Source organism: Somniosus microcephalus, chromosome 26 (genome assembly GCF_052327205.1).
Source record: "Somniosus microcephalus isolate GS21.2 chromosome 26, FLI_Smic_1.0, whole genome shotgun sequence".
Taxonomy (NCBI): Eukaryota; Metazoa; Chordata; class Chondrichthyes; order Squaliformes; family Somniosidae; genus Somniosus; species Somniosus microcephalus.
In genome coordinates, this window is record NC_141012.1 from 32556241 (window position 1) to 32575083 (window position 18843).

At 42.4% G+C, this 18843-nt stretch overlaps 1 protein-coding gene across 1 annotated transcript in view; it reads right to left on the minus strand.

The window, feature by feature from the left end:
• Positions 1 to 18843, minus strand: part of LOC147100385 (sialic acid-binding Ig-like lectin 12) — a 72802-nt gene that overhangs the window by 48537 nt on the left and 5422 nt on the right. The window contains exons 5-6 of the mRNA XM_085968231.1: positions 17512 to 17832; positions 14802 to 14903 (exon numbers count right to left, since the gene is read on the minus strand). Of these exons, the coding sequence (XP_085824357.1) occupies positions 14802 to 14903; positions 17512 to 17832 (423 nt within the window). The remainder of the gene's footprint in view (positions 1 to 14801; positions 14904 to 17511; positions 17833 to 18843) is intronic.

The window sequence follows — 18843 nt, forward strand, 5'->3', positions numbered from 1 at the left end:
TGGTCATTATCACATTGCTGTTTGGGGGAGCTTGCTGTGCACAAATTGGCTGCTGCATTTCCCATGTTACAACAGTGACTCTACTTCATTGATTGTAAAGCACTTTGAGATGTCCGGCGGTTGTGAAAGCACTATATAAATGCAAGTCTTTTCTTTTGTGTTTGATATGCATGCTTCCATACATTATTTGTACTGATAAAAGCAGGTTAGACACGCTTCTGTTTCAACTAGGTCAGACTAGGGAAGGTTAAGGAAGGAGGGAGGCCGAGAGACAAGGGAGTAGAAATGAAAAGAAAAGGAAGCCTGTAGCCCACAAATAAAATGCTGATCTGACTAGTGGATACGTAGAGACAGGCAGAATCAAGGGGGAAGGCATCAATTCAGAGAAAAATCAATAGTGTAGAGTAAGAAATAAAAGGAACACGTGAATCGTCAGAGAGGCTCACAGAAACAGAGCTGGGGTAAAAAATGAAAAATATGTTAAATTGCCTGTTGATCTGGCAGAGGAATTTGATACAAATGTGTTCAATACTTGATCACTAGTATTGCAAACAGTAACTTCTAAGAAAGTTCCTTCTATTTCCCTGAAAGAAACAACCAATGCTACTAATATCTGTATAACCCCGGTTCTTCTTCTCAACACACTTTGCCCATTAGTTACCAATAATGATGATCACATTCCATTTTGCAAGAATTTGCATTGCATTGCATCTGCTTAATTCTCAGGCTGGTTAACAGATTGTAAAATGTTATTGTTTAAACAGAGATGAAGATAGCAACAGAAACGGAAATATTGGTTTATGTTGCCCAAACTGCAGTCTGTTCAAACCAAATATAGGTCTGTGCTAGTGACTAGGTCACAAAATAATAGAACCTTACAGATTAATAACTTACACCAGCGACTTTATTTTGATATTGTTAAGGGGTGGTATGAGTCAGGTCCTATTTGTACAGTTTCATTAAAGAAGTGTAAGATGTTAAAAAAGTGACGTAAATTAACTGTGTACAGATAGGCATGAACAACTGTGCTCATGACAGATCTGAAATTATTACAGAGTCAGTAACAATGCAGGAAAGAGAAGGGAGGAGCCATCTAGTGATTTGTGTTGTTCAAACTGAGGGAGATATGTTCCTTTCAGTGTTAAGCTTAATGGAAAAACGGTGTGCGTAATTAGGTGAGTAAGACTGTTCGAAAGTGGCAATGTGGCACTACCAGAACTCTGGCCGACATTTTTCCGATGCTCAGAGTATGGGTTCGGAGGTGGGTCCGCTGTCAAAATTGAAATGATTGACAGCGGGTTGGGAACCCACTCCGAACCCGCTTCCATGTAAGTTTCCAAAATGTCGGGTCTGCGATTTCAGAACAGACCCGACACCAAGCGGCGGGGGAGACATTTACGAGAGTTAAATGCTTGTTAAATGCTTGTGAACTACTATTTTGCCAGCCTATTTCTATTTTCCCACTTTTTTAACGGGGTTCACGTCGTTCAGAGATCACGCCAAATAAGTAGGTCGGGTTCTCTATGTCTCCCCATTGCTGTGAATAGGTGACAGCTGCAAAAGTGGTATGAAAGCTACCATTTCACAGCTGTTCACTTTCCAATGTCAGGAGATTGAACCTTCAGGACTTGGAAGACACTTTTGAGCTTTATGCAGTTTGGAAGTGTTTGGCGTAAACTCTCTATCTACTGTCACCTCTTTGGAGCAAGCGCTCTCACCATTGACAGATCGCTTCTGTCATCTCAACTTCAGCTGCCACCTATTCCAGCAATATCAGTGCCCTTGATAAAATCTCACCTTGGTCCTCAGAATCCCTCCACGATCAGCCCGAGCACCAACATCAGCAGGCGCACCAACATCACCAACAACAATAACAACCTTCTCCGCAATCACATGATGCTGCACAGGACACAGGCCATCAGCACCTGACCACATTGCTGCCTGGGAGGCCAGCGATGGCATCACCATGGCCAGATTTATTTCACTTCATGCCACATGATGCACCAGGTTGACACCAGCCCACGCCAGCACCATAAAACATCCTTACAATGCCCAAGTCATTCCTTTCACAGTCATCACATTTGTTGGGGGGTGGGGAGAAGTTATTTCTCAACATTCACTGGAACTCACTAAGACACTTCCAAAGGTGAGCACAGATCTGTCCAATAAGGCAAAGTGTTGAAAATAAAGATTTCAATGTTTGACAACACATTAACAGAAAATCTACATGAACATTGTATAAAACACCCAAGTGCCTACCCGTGTGTGTTGTTAGTTGGTTTGATTGGACTCGGCTGAGGGTGAGTGTGAGGGGTGGCTAGTGAGATGGGGAAGTGATAATGTAGATAGAGAGGGATGGGTGGAGGTGCAAGGTAAATTGGTGTGAGTAAAGATGTGCAAGAGTAGGGTACGGAAGGCAGAGTGATATGGATGTGACGAGTGGAACAGCAGGATGAGGTTAGATGTGGCTTTGCAGTAATGTTTTGTGATCTTCTGAGATCATTGAAAGGTATTCCTGACGACATCCCTGCTTTTGCCCTCCTGTGCAATGTGCAACCAGGCTGTGTTGGTGTCCTGGGGAGGTCTCTTCTGCCCTTGGAAGGACAGAGAACCTCCCTGCATGCTGTGACTCATGCGAGAGCCTGGGTGCAGGCGTGCACCTCTGTGCAGTGCTTGTCAGTGTTTGCAGCACCTCAGTACTGTAGAACACTGACAGCAGAACTGACAAAATGGCCCCTTTAAGGAAACCGGCTGATGACGGGTCATCAAATGAGGTCATCAGATCCGCTTCTGTTTAATTGGCCGGGAACCCCGCAGGGCGGGCTTAACAAGCCCAATTACGTAAAATCACTCAGAGAGAGTGGGCCGGAGCCGGGAGCGGGCTGGGGCCACGACACCGACCCTGGCCTCCCCAGACCTGCCTCGGTCGGCAAAAGCGCGGCCTCTGAGTCTCACTCCCATCCTAAACGATGATAGGAATGTAGCAGAAACAAAATAATATATGAATAAATAGACGATGTATTTTATCTGCATGGGGAAGTATTAAAAATGTCACTTTTTAAAAAAATCTTGATGAAGCAGATATACTTGTCCAAAAGAGGTTTCCTCAAGATTCTGATTCCAATACGGTTTGCTAGTCGGTGCAGATCGCTCTTAGAAATAAAACCTGAAAATCAAATGGCCTATTTGTAAAGGCTTTGTTAAAGGCCAGACATGAGAAGCATATGCAGAATTGCACAGAAGGCAATAAAAGCGAACGGGAGTTAGTCAGCTGAACTGATGTTAGTCAGCTTCAGCAGACACAGTTCTAGGTATTACCGCAGTCTTTCCTACAATCTTAACTTGAGATCTGCAACATAATTTACCATTTTATATGAATGAGGAAATATAAATCAGTGCTTTACTCAGTTAACCCATATTATTTTCATTAACATATCAAATCTTGAATTGATCACAGCAGTCCCCACCACTATTACCCAAGTAACAACAGGAAACGCTGGAAAAACTCAGCAGGCCAGGCAGCATCGGTGGAGAGAGAAACAGAGTTAACGTTTCAGGTCGATGACCCTTCGTCAGAACTGGGAAAAAAAGCAGGAAATGGAAAGAAAGTTTGGGGGCTGGGAAAAGGGGGAGGGGCTGAAAGAACGAAAGGGAAGGTCACTATTACCCAAGCATTGATATGCAGAATTCTGTTCACATGATTAGATAGTTGTAGTTTAGCTTTTGGATTGGTTTTGTTGTAAGGCATAAGTTAGTTTAAAGATGGACTAAACTAAATATGCATCAGAATAGGAATAGAAAATATAATTTACTTCAATTGGAAAAGTTAATAAGAAATTCTGGAGGGAGGTACCAGGAGAAGCATTAAATGGAGGATGAAAGATCAGAGGGTGAACAGGAGGTGATAGATCAAGAAGTGAAACTAGTAACCAAGGACCTAACAGCGGGTATCATTTAGAAAAATTAGACAAACATTAGTATAACTTAAGTCTAAGAAAAAAGTTAGTGAAGCTTGAAGTTATGCGCAGAAAATGTAAGATAATATAGGCCCATGGTTAAAGGTTGAGGATGGACATAAGTTTCATATGATCAGATTGATATCTTTATAAGAGACTAGAGTTTGGTGGCGCACTTAATAAAAGAGAACCTGCGTGTAGTTAAAAAGGAAATATTTAATCTGAGATGAGGGGAAAATATACTTCAGTGGAAACCTGAGAACTTGCCAAAAAAGATGAATATTATGGTAAACAACAAAAAAAACGTAAGGATAAAAAGACACCTCTCTGGGGAAGAGAAGGAGAATGCATCCCGGAGAAGCCTGTGACTGCCTTATAGATGTCATGGCATGATTAATATTGAAGGCTTAAAAAACAGAAAATATGCATATATCGAAATTTCAATAACCCCAAATCTGTTTTTAATTGAAATATTTGAAGCTATCTGTGAGTACAAACAGAGGTGATTTTTTTTTGCAGTTGGAAAATCTCCGAGGCGAAAACTACAAGGGGGTGAAACTGGACATGGGCGGGAGGCAAAACAGGCAGAATCGCATTTGCTGCCCGTTATACTATGCTCCTGGTATTCAGTTCTCTTGAAGTCATATGGTCCAGCCCATGACCAATTTCACGCCCCAAGTGTTGTTGTTTCCTGATTTAATCGCTGGCCAGTACTGAAGTGTACAAAATAAAAAAAATTGCTGTTCATCTTTTTCTCTCTTTCCTTTGGTGTTCAATTATTTAACCTTTAATTTAATTACATTCTGACTCAAGTGTCTCTGGGACATGTAAGAGAACGCAAAAATGTCTTTAGTTTACAATATATGTCAGCACAGATGTACAAATGGAACAAAAAATCACAAGTGTTCTAATGTAATATGTGAGACATTCATCATCAAGTTCCTTCCATGGTCACTTAATTGCTTCAACTAATTGGTTATTCTGTAGTCAGATGTGCTTTACCATGAGATCCATGTGCTGACAGCCTTTTTAGCTATGTTTATATGTGCTATGCCTCTTGTGGACAAACTGGGATTTTCCCAATATTCATGGAAATCATTAGACACAGGTATTCATATCAGGATTCACAAACTTTGCATCAGTTAAACCTTTTTAGAGATTTAGTTGCTTGAGAAATGTGAAAGGAGCATTATTACAGGTGCATTATAATGCAGGAAACTTTGGTTTATCCGGAGGTTAAAAGTCCGGAAAGCTCTATCTACCGGCAAAATTCAGGAGCCGTTTCCTATAAGTTTTTTTACTTCTCGTTGCTTTTTTTTTCCAGTCAGGCTCTGCAAGGTCTGTAGCTAAGCAACAGCTTCAGCTAGAGATGCTTTTAAGCTGCAGCCGACAGTTTTGAAGCTGTTGCTAAGCAACATGGTTTGTTGATTCACACGGAGCTGAAAATCTCCGTATGTTTCAACATTAGCGCTGGTTTGTCCGGCAGTTTTGATGGGATGGCAACAACTCGGTCCCGTCGGTGCCGGATATCACAAAGTTTCCTGTAGTCACTTTTCTAGCTAATGAGCAAGTATTTCATGAAATTCCCTGTACTAAATAGCATGGATACAATGCTTTGATATCTGACCATTAAAATCTATGAAACCAGTTATTTCAATACAGGAGGACAGCATGCTCTGTAATGCTCTTGTAGTGATACTTTACACATGTCATTTTGCAGTTATTTTGAGATTAGCAAGAATTAACCAACTATATTATAAATGGTTCAAATGGAACTCAACCATAAAGTGATCATTAACTTTTGTTAATATGAACCCTCTTTAAAGTTCTTTTCATAGAATGATATGGCTCTGTATGACTCTTTCAATCTTTACTAAAGAAAAATAGGCTTCATTTCCCTGATGTTTCCCTCAATGGCTCAGCTCATTAAGACAGAAGGGAACTCAGTCATATAGACTAGGATGATTTCAAATTTAATCCCCAGTCTGCGCAGAGTTAGCTGATCTAAGTCAAGGTGGTGGTACCAGGTCTTAGTGCCCTTGTTATGGAGGAGAAAATCAGTCAGGAGCAAACTTCTGATTGCTGTCCAGTAAAAACGCCTGGAAGCGCATGTACACTGGTATCGGGCAATGACAGGAGTTGACTCAGCTTTGATGCTCTCAACAGTCAAATAACCTGTCGACACTCACTATCCCTGAAGAACAGTCACTCTGGTATCTGAAAACTATTATCTCCTGTAGGCCCTTATTCTAGCCATGAGTCAAAGTTTCAGGAAAGGAGAGGAGCGAGAGGCTGAACACTGGCAGAAAATAGCTTTTATTTGCATGACTGTCTTCTTGAGTTCAATATTGACCACTGCAAAATAATTTATAAGTGATAATAAATAATGGCTGCAAAAACTACCATCTCCAATCAACTATATCCGTTAATAAAGTATTGGTGGGGTAGTTGATAATTTTTACTGTTATATCTATCCTGTTCTGAGGATTTCTTTACAATAATTGGTTGTTTGGTTTCAAACCAATTTTAGTCATGGAACATTCCAGTAACTTGCTACTGAGCCAGCCACATTCATATAGAAATATTGACATACAGGCGCCTGGCAACTCATAATCATTATCAGTGAAACGCACTCATTTTAATTTTGGAGGTCATTCACCTTAATTTATCTGATTCTGAAAAATAACCGGATTTACAACCTGTCACTTTCTCTGATCATAAATCTCACTCCAAACATTTCCCTGATGTAAACAGCTCTATATACACAGGGATGCTGAACTTTACAAAAGGAAAAACTGGTTTATGTTTAGTTGAGTCAACGTTGAAATAAAAATGATTAAAATATAAAGGTTTACAGCTTGATAGTTCACTGATGGAGGTCTGCGGACTTCTATTGTGGTCACCCAGGCCTGTGCTGAAGGTAAATCTGACCTCCTACTGCACACTGCTTCTCACTCACAAAGGCTGCAGTAAACCACATTTCAGAAAATTATAGAATTGTTGCTTCAAACAAGCATAAGAAATGCAAGAGCATAACTACTGACCTTTTCAATCTTTGCAGAGTTCATTTTCAGTGGTTTCATGTAACCGCTCATTGCAAGCAAGCACACATGGCTGAATGTACGGAGGGCACTATTGTAATGTGTGCTGTTCAGCTTCACCGTGCTTTGGGTACGAGGGGCACTTTACTGTGTGCAACACCACAAATTTCCAAATATGGCTGCGATTAAAAATGTTCTTTATTTGCCTTAGATGGGGGACAGAAACCAATTTGGCTTTGGGGCCCCATAAAATTTGAATCTCTGAGCTTGCTGTTATGGGATTTTTTGTGTCATAAATTAATGTAATAAGTTACAGTATAGTGTTTTTATGTTGAAAGAGTCCTTCCACGTTCTAACAGAAAAGTATTAAATTGTATGATGCACTTTTTAAAATTATTATATAAATTCCTTTGATAGCAAATCGGAGACTCGAACCCTGTGCATTGTTATATATGGGATTTTAATCCCCATTTATATTTTTTAATTTATTTTCCGAGTTGCACAGTCATTTGATGTAGCAATTCATCTTGGTTAGAAGCACAAAATGGGCGGTACTGCATCGGCCCCTGCTATACGCCCCGCCTAATAGTCAGTATACGGTTGGCTGATGCAATAGCATCCATTTGCTGCTACTGCTCGATGCATTTCTACCCCATTTTGTTCTTTAAAAAAGAACGCTTATCTAAAAAGCGCTTGAATGACAGATAGGTGATTCAGACCCTGCTGTTGCCATCCACTGGATTTTACACCATCAGAGATTTAAACAAACAGTACTGAGGCCTGGGAGGGTGAAAGAGAATAATCTTTGGTAGAGAATAAGGGCAGCCAGAAACTCCTCAGCTACAGCAGTAGGATAGAGAGTCTCATCCAGAGAGGAATGACAGCAGAGAGATCATCATCAGAAGGCAGGAGATCCATGGAATTTTGGGGGAGAAGTTTGGAGAGCCAAATTCAAAATTTGACATTTCAAAATTCCCGAATACCCTGCCGAAGTTGGGACAATAGGTTAGGATTGAAACTGATCCACTAAATTGGAATTACATAAGAACATTTGAGATCCAGAAATAACACAGGAATTCCTTTGACTTCTTTTGAAAGAAACACAAAGTCTTATGAAATGAGCTTCTATTCCCTTTGTGGCTGGAGTGCAGCAAGCAAGCAGTGAATTAGAAAAAAACACACTGTAACTGAATGTGCTTTACATATTAAATTTTGAGCTTTTAAAAAATATATATTCCCTAAATATATTCTAAACAACCTCTTGTGGGCTGCACATCAATGCCCATATTGGCTTAGCATTAATACAGTTTCCTCCCACAACCGTGTATTGTACGTAGATGTAACTCAGGCACAATTTCCTTTGACCTTGGTCTTGTTTTGTTCACAGAGCATAAGAGGATAGCCGGTCTTCAGAAATTACTGCTGAAACAACTTCCTCCACTTTCAAAAGTTTATGCAGTGAAATTAATAATATTTTAATTAAAATACACCTCGCAGTTTGAGTCAGGATATGATAAATGATTACTGATAGCTAGCCAGGAACTGCTGCATAATGACCATCGGTTTAGCACTGTCACTCACCCATGGAGTCACACTAATCTAAACCTCTTTACTGAAAATTTCAATTTTTATTGACGAGAAGCTGTTTTTCTGCTTGAGTACGTTGCATAGGGGAACACATCACCATTTGAAATTAATTAATGTTAAGAACATCCTAATGTGATTTCATGACATTATGAAATGAGTGTTCTCAATGGCAATCAACAGCATTTAATTGTTATTTTTTATACTAATTTATTAGCTTTAACTGAGGAATCACCAAACTTGATATTCCTGAATTAATAGAGACATAAAGATGCTGCCATAGAAGACTTGGCGAGTTGCTAGAGTGCATCCTGTGGATAGTACACACTGCACCCATGGTACGCTGGTGGTGGAGGGAGTGGATGTTTGAGGTGGTGGATGGGCTGATGATCAAGTGGACTGCATTGTCCTGGATAGTATCGAGCTTCCTTAGTGTTGTTGGAGCTGCACTCATCCAGGCAAGTGAAGAGTATTCCATCACATGCCAGACTTGTGCCTTGTAGATGGTGAAGATGCTTTGGAGAGTTGGAAGGCAATACCAGCCTCTGCTCTGCTCTCGTAGCCATGGCATTTAAGTGATATAGTTGTGTTTCTGGTCAATGGTGACTCCCACGATGTTGATGGTGGGGGACTTGGTGATGGTAAAGGCATTAATTGTCATGAGGAGGTTGTTAGACTCTCTTTTTAGAGATGGTCATTGCCTGGCACTTGTATGGCACGATTGTTACTTGCAACTTATCAGCCCAAGCCTGAATGTTGTCCAGGTCTTGCTGCATGCGGGCATGGATTGCTTCATTATCTAGTGAATGGCGAATGGAGCTGAACACCTTACAATCATCAGCAAACAGCTTCACTTCTGACCTTATGATGGAGGGAAGGTCTTTGATGAAGCAGCTGAAGGGAGTTGGGCCTAGGACTCTGCTCTGAGGAACTCCTGCAGCAATGACCTTGGGCTGAGATGATTAGCCTCAATATCCACAACCACCTTCCTTTGTGCCAGAGAGGGCTCCAGTCACTTGAGAGTTTTCCCCTCATCCTGTTGACTTCAATTTTACTAGGGTTCCAGTCGGTGTCCATGTTTGGACCAAGGCTGTAATACGGTCTGCAGCCAAGTGGTTCTGGTGGAACCCGTATATTCAGTATTAAAACACTCTGGTTGCAGAGATATTAATGCTCTTGTGTACATGCACCATTACATAATGGAAAACAGTGATCTTATTACACAGAATTTAGATTTAGGGTTGCTGTAGTATTTCCTTATCTGTGCCATCAGACACTCCCAGCTCTGACCCATCAGACACAACCAGCTCTGTCCCATCAGACACTCCCAGCTCTGTCCCATCAGACACTCGGAGCACTGTGCCATCAGACACTCCCAACACTGTCCCATCAGACATTCCCAGCACTGTGCCATCAGACATTCCCAGCACTGTGCCATCAGACACTCCCAGCTCTGTCCCATCAGACATTCCCAGCACTGTCCCATCAGACACTCCCAGCACTGTGCCATCAGACACTCCCAGCTCTGTCCCATCAGATAGTCCAAGTTCTGTCCCATTAGACACTCCCAGCTCTGTCCCATCAGACGCTCCCAGCACTGTGCCATCAGACACTCCCAGCTCTGTCCCATTAGACACTCCAAGCACTGTCCCATTAGACACTCCCAGCTCTGTCCCATTAGACACTCTCAGCTCTGTCCCATTAGACACTCCAAGCACTGTCCCACTAGACATGCCCAGCTCTGTCCCATTAGACACTCCCAGCTCTGTCCCATTAGACACTCTCAGCTCTGTCCCATTAAACACTCCAAGCACTGTCCCATCAGACACTCCCAGCTCTGTCCCATTAGACACTCCCAGCTCTGTCCCATTAGACACTCCCAGCTCTGTGTCATCAGACACTCCCAGCTCTGTCCCATTAGACACTCCCAGCTCTGTCCCATTAGACACTCCCAGCTCTGTCCCATTAGACACTCCCAGCTCTGTCCCATTAGACACTCCCAGCTCTGTCCCATTAGACACTCCCAGCTCTGTGTCATCAGACACTCCCAGCTCTGTCCCATTAGACATGCCCAGCTCTGTCCCATTAGACACTCCCAGCTCTGTCCCATTAGACACTCCCAGCTCTGTCCCATCAGACACTCCCAGCTCTGTCCCATTAGACATGCCCAGCTCTGTCCCATTAGACACTCCCAGCTCTGTGTCATCAAATGTTACCAGCTTTGTTACTCAAATCACATTTCTTCCGATAATATTGTGCACTTCACAGCATCTACTCTAAACCTTAGTGAAATATGAAAACTATCGAACTAATATAATGACACAGCAGTTAAAGGTGCAGCAATAAAAAAAAATTACCAGCAAGAAGAATCTACCAGCAAATAGTTAATACCACACGATTTCCATCGCTGTTTCACTTTGAGCTGATGAGTCAATGTGTATAGGTAATGAATGCATCAACATTTTCTGTTAACCCTGACCAACATCCAGCTAAATTTCAGTAAATGTGAGTCACAAATCCTTTAACATTTTCAACTGGTCACAATATTTTTATATTCTGTTGAATACACGTTATGCTGATGATATGTTATGTAGCACAAGCTGAAAAGGATGGAAATGAATTCAAGAGTTTTTATAGAGTGGAGGTGATTTATTTTTATTAATACAATCTCTGCTCTCTCTGTCAAAGCAGATGTTTATCCATCACAGAGCTAAGCCTTGACATTACTATTAGCGATATTAGTGAACAAACGCTTAACACATTAGTGTGATATTCCTTTGTTGACTGTTTTCACGCTGGCATTATACCATTTAAAGTACAAAGGTTAATGCCTTCATTGAAGTAGTGGACAGAGGGACATCATACAAAATAAGCATTTGGCTACTAATTGCTAATTGTAAAATCTGCGTCTACAATCTTAGGTGTTCTATTGTAATTTTGGACGTCTGCATTTTTTTTGAGCCAATGATGGATATTAGTGTTGAAGGTTGGCAAGAGGATGAGAAATACCAAGAATTAGTGGTTAGATGACATCACGCTTTAGTTATAAAAGCCTGTATATTGTAGGAGAAAGGGAACACAGTAAGGCATTCCACAGTTCTGTGGTTTTGAGGTGCCAAGTTTTGATTTCAATACACTGTCGGTGCTGAGAACAGGAAGTGCATGTAGGACAGTGTGTGGACCAAGAGAGGAAAGTTGAGAGTGGTGCCAATGACAAAACAACAAACAATCGCAACAGAATGTAAAGTTAAGTAGTTTCTGATGCACCGCAACAAAAAGTTCCAATAGCATCTGCGCCATTTAAGCTTTAATTCCACTGCATAGATTAATTATTCTGAGAGACAGTTAAAGCTGAATATACAAAAGATCATATGTTACAATATAGAAACAGACTGTTTGCCCAATTAAGTCTGGGCCAGTGTTTTATCTACACATAATCTATTCCCACTCTCCTGTTCACTCTCCATATTCTTTAATATTCCTCTTCTTCAAGCAACTATCCTTTATAAAGAATTCATGGACTCTGTCCCAACAATGGTTTGTGGCAGACAATTCCACATACAAAGCAGCAACTGTGAAAAGATCTTTTTTTCTAACTTCCCCTTCAATTCTTTTGTGATTATCTTAAACTTTATGCCCTCTCGTTACTGTCGCAGTGAACAGTTGAGACAATCTCCGATTATTTACCTTATCATAACCCTCTTAACCTTCTCAGCTGTAGTCAAGAAAAGCCTTATCTTCTTAAGTCTCTTCTTAACAGTAACTCCTCATTCCCACTAACATCCCAGTGAATCCTTGCTGCACCTTTTCCATTGCTTTTTTTACTCTTCCTCTAATGGGGAGCCCAAATCTAGACACAATGCTCTAACTTTGGCTCAACATTACCTCTTTATCTATTCTATGCCACCAGTTACAAAACCATAGGTTCAGTTTAGTTCTTTGGCCGTATCTACTTGTGGTTTAAATGACTTATGTCTCTGCACACCAAGTCGCCCTGCTCCTCTAATCTAAAATATTCCCATAAAAAGTCTCTGTTTTTACTTCCAAAATGTATTAACTTATATGTTTCTGCATTGAATTGCATCTGCCACCTATATACCAATCCCATTAGCCTATCTATATATTCTGCAGTGTTTCACAATCCTAATTAAAATTTCCCATATCTTCCAATTCCACGTGATCAGCCAATTTTGATATTATTTCCTTAATTCCTAAATGCAGATCATTTCTATATATAGTAAATAATAGTGACCCAATACAGATCTCTATGGAACACCAGTCGCCAAACCGTTCCAGTCCAAGAAACTGCCTTTTACCAGTACTCTTTGCTTTCTGCTCTCCAACAATCCCTGTAGCCATTTACATGTGCCATTGCTTTAGGCCCCCTTGTAGGGCCTAGGGATTCTCAAGCGGTAAGGAGTGCGATGGAATACTCTCCACTTGCCTGGAGGAGTGCAGCTCCAACAACACTCAAGAAGCTCGTCACCATCCAGGACAAGGCAGCCCGCTTGACTGACACCCCATCCACCACCTTAAATATTCACTCCCTCCACCACCGGCGTATCGTGGCTGCAGTGTGTACCATCTACAAGATGCACTGCAGCAACTCGCCAAAGCTTCTTCGGCAGCACCTCCCAAACCCGCGACCTCTGCCACTTAGAAGGACAAGGGCAGCAGGCGCGTGGGAACATCACCACCTCCAAGATCCCCTCCAAGTCACACACCATCCTGACTTAGAAGTATATTGTCGATCCTTCATCGTCGCTGGGTCAAAATCCTGGAACTCCCTCCCTAACAGCACTGTGGGAGTACCATCACCACACGGACTGCAGCGGTTCAAGAAGGCAGCTCACCACCACCTTCTCAAGGGCAACTAGGGATAGGCAATAAATGCTGGCCTTGCCAGCGATGCGCTGATCCCATAAACAAATTTTAAAAAACATGTGCCATTGCCTTTGCCATAATAAGGCTCTATATGACAGCTTAATGAATTATTTTTGAAAATTCATATAACTTGCATCCACTGCAATTCCTCTTTGTCAAGCACAACCTGCCCTTTAGAAATCTGTGTCGACTGGCCCTGATTAACTCCTGTTAGTAATTTTATCCTGTGTTATAGATTCTAGTAGTTTACTAACAAATGAAATAAGTGTAACTGGCCTCTAATGTCCTGGTTTATCTCATTTTGTGTGAAGGGTATCAAACTTGTCACCCTCCAGTCATCTGGTGCAACTTTCTTTCCCAATGTGTTTTGGAAAATTATAGTCAGAGCCTTTGCTTTTACTTTCCGAGCTTTCCTCAGGATCCTGAGATGTAAGCCTTCAGGTCCCTGTAATTTGTTTAGCTTTAGTTTCAGCATGTTCTTGAGTACCATTTCTAGTCAAACGCTGGAGAGTATTACAGAGATAGAAATATTGGTGTACAGTTAATTTACCTCCTGTATCCTAATCCAACTGTGACTGCTAAATATTTGAAAGGATGCCATTTGGTAACTAATAGAAAATGTTGGTTACATATTTGCTGCAAAAATAATATAATAATTTTGTCTTTAGCAAAAACCCAATATATTATTTAATTTTCTGGTATAGCATACCATTATTCTGGTATGGCATTCAGAGCATAAGTGATGAAATTCGGAGAATGTTTAAAAAGATCTTCTATAATGCCCTAGCTTGGTATGAACAGCCTATATAACAGAGAAAGAAAGAAAGACTTGCATTTATATAGCGCCTTTCACAACCACCGGATGTCTCAAAGCGCTTTACAGCCAATGAAGTACTTTTTGAAGTGGAGTCACTGTTGCAATGTGGGAAACACGGCAGCTAATTTGCGCACAGCAAGCTCCCACAAACAGCAATGTGATAATGACCAAATGATCTGTTTTTTTGTTATGTTGGTTGAGGGATAAATATTGGCCAGGACACTGGGGATAACGCCCCTGTTCTTCTTTGAAATAGTGCCACGGGATCTTTTACGTCCACCTGAGAGAGCAGACGGGGCCTCGGTTTAACGTCTCATCCGAAAGACGGCACCTCCGACAGTGCAGCAGAGAGAGATTGGGACATGAAAATAACCCAACAAGCAAGAACACTTACAAACACGTTACTGCAAAGGACTGTATAATCACACTGGCTAGTGAAAACCACATCATTTTACAGCTCGCTATTGATGTCAATGGTAAGGTTAACACCTACAACCAATGACTTATTGTCAGATTTACCTTTCAATTGCCTTTTCCAGATCAGACAAAGGTATATTGTTACCACAGCGATTAATCCACTGAGAGCAATGAGTAGAACCAGAAGAGAAAGAAACCAATGATCTGTGAAAGAGAAAATAAAAAATAAAATCATAAATAATAATAAAATCACATTTAATGACAACAGTCACTGCACCTAAACACAATTTATTGTATTTGAAATTCTTGGAGATATTTCTGAAAGGCATGAAAAGATGTTATACAAATGCAATTTAAAAAATTTTCTTTGTCAACTGCATAGCTATTTTCTTCAGATTCCAAAGAAAGTATGGTGCCTGGTGTACAGTGCTGTTACTCGATAAAATAGCAGGACTTTAATTTTCCATTTTCTTTGCCCAACATTAAAAAGTTCTGTGGAAAAGCAAATCGCTGGTCTTATAGCTGTAAATAAGTGGTGTTAATCATGTACAAATGTGCTTTATTCTTAATAACAACAGAAAATGCTGGAAAAACTCAGCAGGCCAGGCAACATCCGTGGAGAGAAATTAGAGTCGACGTTTTGGGTCAAAACCCTTTATCAAGACTAACGAGGCACAGGGAATGAAATAGATTAAGAGGCCAGGCTGGGAGAGAACTAAAGAGAAGTGAAGAGACATTAAGAGGTATTCAAAACGAGACGAGATGGTGATAGGACTAGTGGAGACAAAAGACAGCTCTAGATTAGGTGTGAAATGCGCTGGCAGAATAGGAGACTGCTGCCATGTGGGAGAGAGAAATAAAAAAGGAAAGGGGGGGGAAGGGAAAAAACCAAAACAAAGGTGTGGATAAAAAAATAAGTGAAAATGTAATAGGGGCCGAGGTCACAATCTGAAATTGTTGAACTCGATATTGAGTCCGGAAGGCTGCAAAGTGCCTAATCGGAAGATGAGGTGCTGTTCCTCGAGTTTACGTTGAGCTTCCGTGGAACAATACAAGAGGCCAAGGACGGTGAGGTCCGAGTGGGAATGGGGCGAGGAATTAAAATGACAGGCGACCGGAAGCTTGGGGTCACCCTTACGGACTGAAAGTTGGTGTTCCGCAAAGCGGTCACCCAATCTGCAGTTGGTCTCCCCAATGTAGAGGAGACCGCATCGTGAGCAGCGAATACAGTATACTAGATTGCAAGAAGTACAAGTAAATCGCCGTTTCACCTGGAAGGGGTATTTGGGGCCCTGGACAGTGGGAAGGGGGGAGGTATAAGGGCAGGTGTTACATCTCCTGCGCTTGCACGGGAAGGTGCCAGGCAAAGGGGAAGGGGTGCTGGGGGTGATAGAGGAGTGGACTAGGGTGTCTCGGAGGGAGCGGTCCCTACAGAATGCTGAAAGGGGAGGGGAGAGGAAGATGCGTTTGGTGGTGGGATCACTTTGGAGGTAGCAGAAATGGCGGAGGATGATCCGTTGAATGTGGAGGCTGGTGGGGTGAAAGGTGAGGACAAGGGGAACCCTATCGTGGTTCCGGGAGGGAGGGGCAGGGGTGATGGCAGAAGTGCGGGAGATAGAACAGACACAGTAGAGGGCTGTGTCAACCACGGTAGAGGGGAATCCTCGGTTGAGGAAAAAGGAAGACATGTCGGAAGCACTGGTGTGGAAGGTGGCATCGTCGGAGCAGATGCGGCGGAGACGGAGAAACTGGGAGAATGGAATAGAGTCCTTACAGGAGGCGGGGTGGGAGGAAGTGCAGTCCAGGTAACTGTGGGAGTCAGTGGGCTTGTAGTGAATATTGGTCAATAACCTATCCCCAGAGATGGAGACGGAGAAGTCGAGGAAGGGAAGGGAAGAGTCAGAGATGGACCATGTGAAGGTGAGGGAAGGGTGGAAATTGGAGGCAAAGTGAATGAAATTGTCTAGTTCAGGGCGAGAGCAGGAAACGGCACCGATACAGTCATCAATGTATCGGAAAAAGAGGTGAGGGAGGGGACCCGAGTAGGACTGGAACAAAGAGTGTTCCACATATCCCACGAAAAGGCAGGCATAGCTAGGACCCATGCGGGTACCCATAGCAACACCTTTGATTTGGAGGAAATGAGTGGAGTTAAAGGAGAAGTTGTTCAATGTGTGAACAAGTTCAGCCAGGCGGAGGAGGGTAGTGGTGGATGGGGACTGGTTGGGCCTCTGTTCAAGGAAGAAGCGGAGTGCCCTCAGGCCATCCTGGTGGGGGATGGAGGTATAGAGGGATTGTACGTCCATGGTGAAAAGGAAGCGGTTGGGGCCAGGATACTGGAAACTGTTAAAGTGGCGGAGGGCGTCCGAAGAGTCGCGGATGTAGGTGGGAAGAGACTGGACAAGGGGAGAAAAGATCGAGTCAAGATAGGAAGAGATAAGTTCCGTGGGGCAAGAACAGGCTGAAACGATGGGTCTACCAGGGCAGTCCTGTTTGTGGATCTTGGGAAGGAGGTAGAAGCGAGCTGTGCGGGGTTGGGGAACTATGAGGTTGGTGGCCGCGGGGTGAAGATCTCCAGAGGAGATGAGGTCAGTGACGGTCTTATTCTTAACATTGATAATGTTTTGAGAACGGTATGTGTTATTTACTACACAAGTGTATTTTAAAATTGAACAAATATTACAGTCCACCTACTCCTGAGACCAGAAGAGAAAATGCTTGAAACAGTTAATTTGTGCTCCCATTTTTAAACATTGACTCCACTGCAACAGACATTGTGATCTTTACACATGCATTATTACATTCTATTTACCTTTCTGTTCAGCTTTTATCCAAACACTTGTGTTACCCCAGCCGTAACTGTTGTTTGCCATACACCAGTAGGTTCCTCCATCTTCAGACTGGAACTTTCTTATCTTTACTTTTGAACTATTTAATCCAGCTGCAAGTTGTAACATCTCAGTGAGGTTTACCCTGTCTTTCACCCAGATCACAGAGGAGGCTGGGTTACTATCCACAGAGCATCTCAGTTCCAGGAATGAATCAATGGGGACAGTGATGGGGCTACTCGTCCCAGAATGGTAACTGTCATTGTTGTTCAACCTGTACATTATTGTGGGATATTTTGGTCCATCTAACAATAAAGATAATGTACACTTAATTTTACATAGAAATAATATGAATACAATAATCTTAACAACTTACATTTACATAGCGCATTTCTGATAGGAAAACATCCCAAGGTGCTTCACAGGAGTCTAATCAGACAAACATTGACACCAAGTCAAAGGAGAAAATATTAGGAAGTGTAACTAAAAGCTTGGTCAAAGAGTTAGGTTTTTAGGAGTATCTTAAAGGAGGAGAGAGAGAGAGGTGGAGAGGTTTTGTGGTAAACCACTGTTGTTCACTTCACTGTTGTTCACTGTTGTTCACTTCACTGTTGTTCACTCTTGCCCATTGTTGTACCTGTCTGTGCATGCCTCAGCTGGCTCCGCCCCTGGCTCCACCCATATGCCCTGGTATAAAGGCGGCTGCTCTGCAGTTCCCCAGGCATTCAGGACCGGTCGACCACTAGAGGCATGCCTTCGTTCTTTAGCTAATAAAAGCCTGTTTGTTACTCTCTTAACTTCCAGTCTTTCTCAGTAATTGATAGCGCATCAGGTTTACAGAAGGAATTCCAGAGCTTAGGGCCTAAAAGGCTGAAGGCAGGGCCACCAATGATGTGGCGAGGAGATGGGGTTGGAAGCTCAGCGTCAAATAGGACGCCAGGATGCAAAATGTCTGATTCAGCCTGAGACAGTGACCAGAGAGGCCACATGAGATGGCAATGTTGAAGTGGTAGTCGTGAATATGGGCATATATTTCTTCACGGCCTGATACGGTTACCTCCACATAGAAGAGCATATATGGAGGGAGAGGTTATGGGAGGACAGTGAACTCAGTGGAGCGAGGTCACGGTGGGCTCTTGAGATGAAGGTTGAAATCACCAAGGATGAGAAGCTGCTCAGTGCAAAAGCTGAAGGAGGAAAGTAGTGGGGCTTCAGTGGGTGGAAGAGAATGAGGATTTTAAAGGAGAAGCAAGAGGGGGTAGAACAAGGTGAGGGGCAAAAGGTGCCAGAAGTGTAAATGGACAGACCAAGGCGAG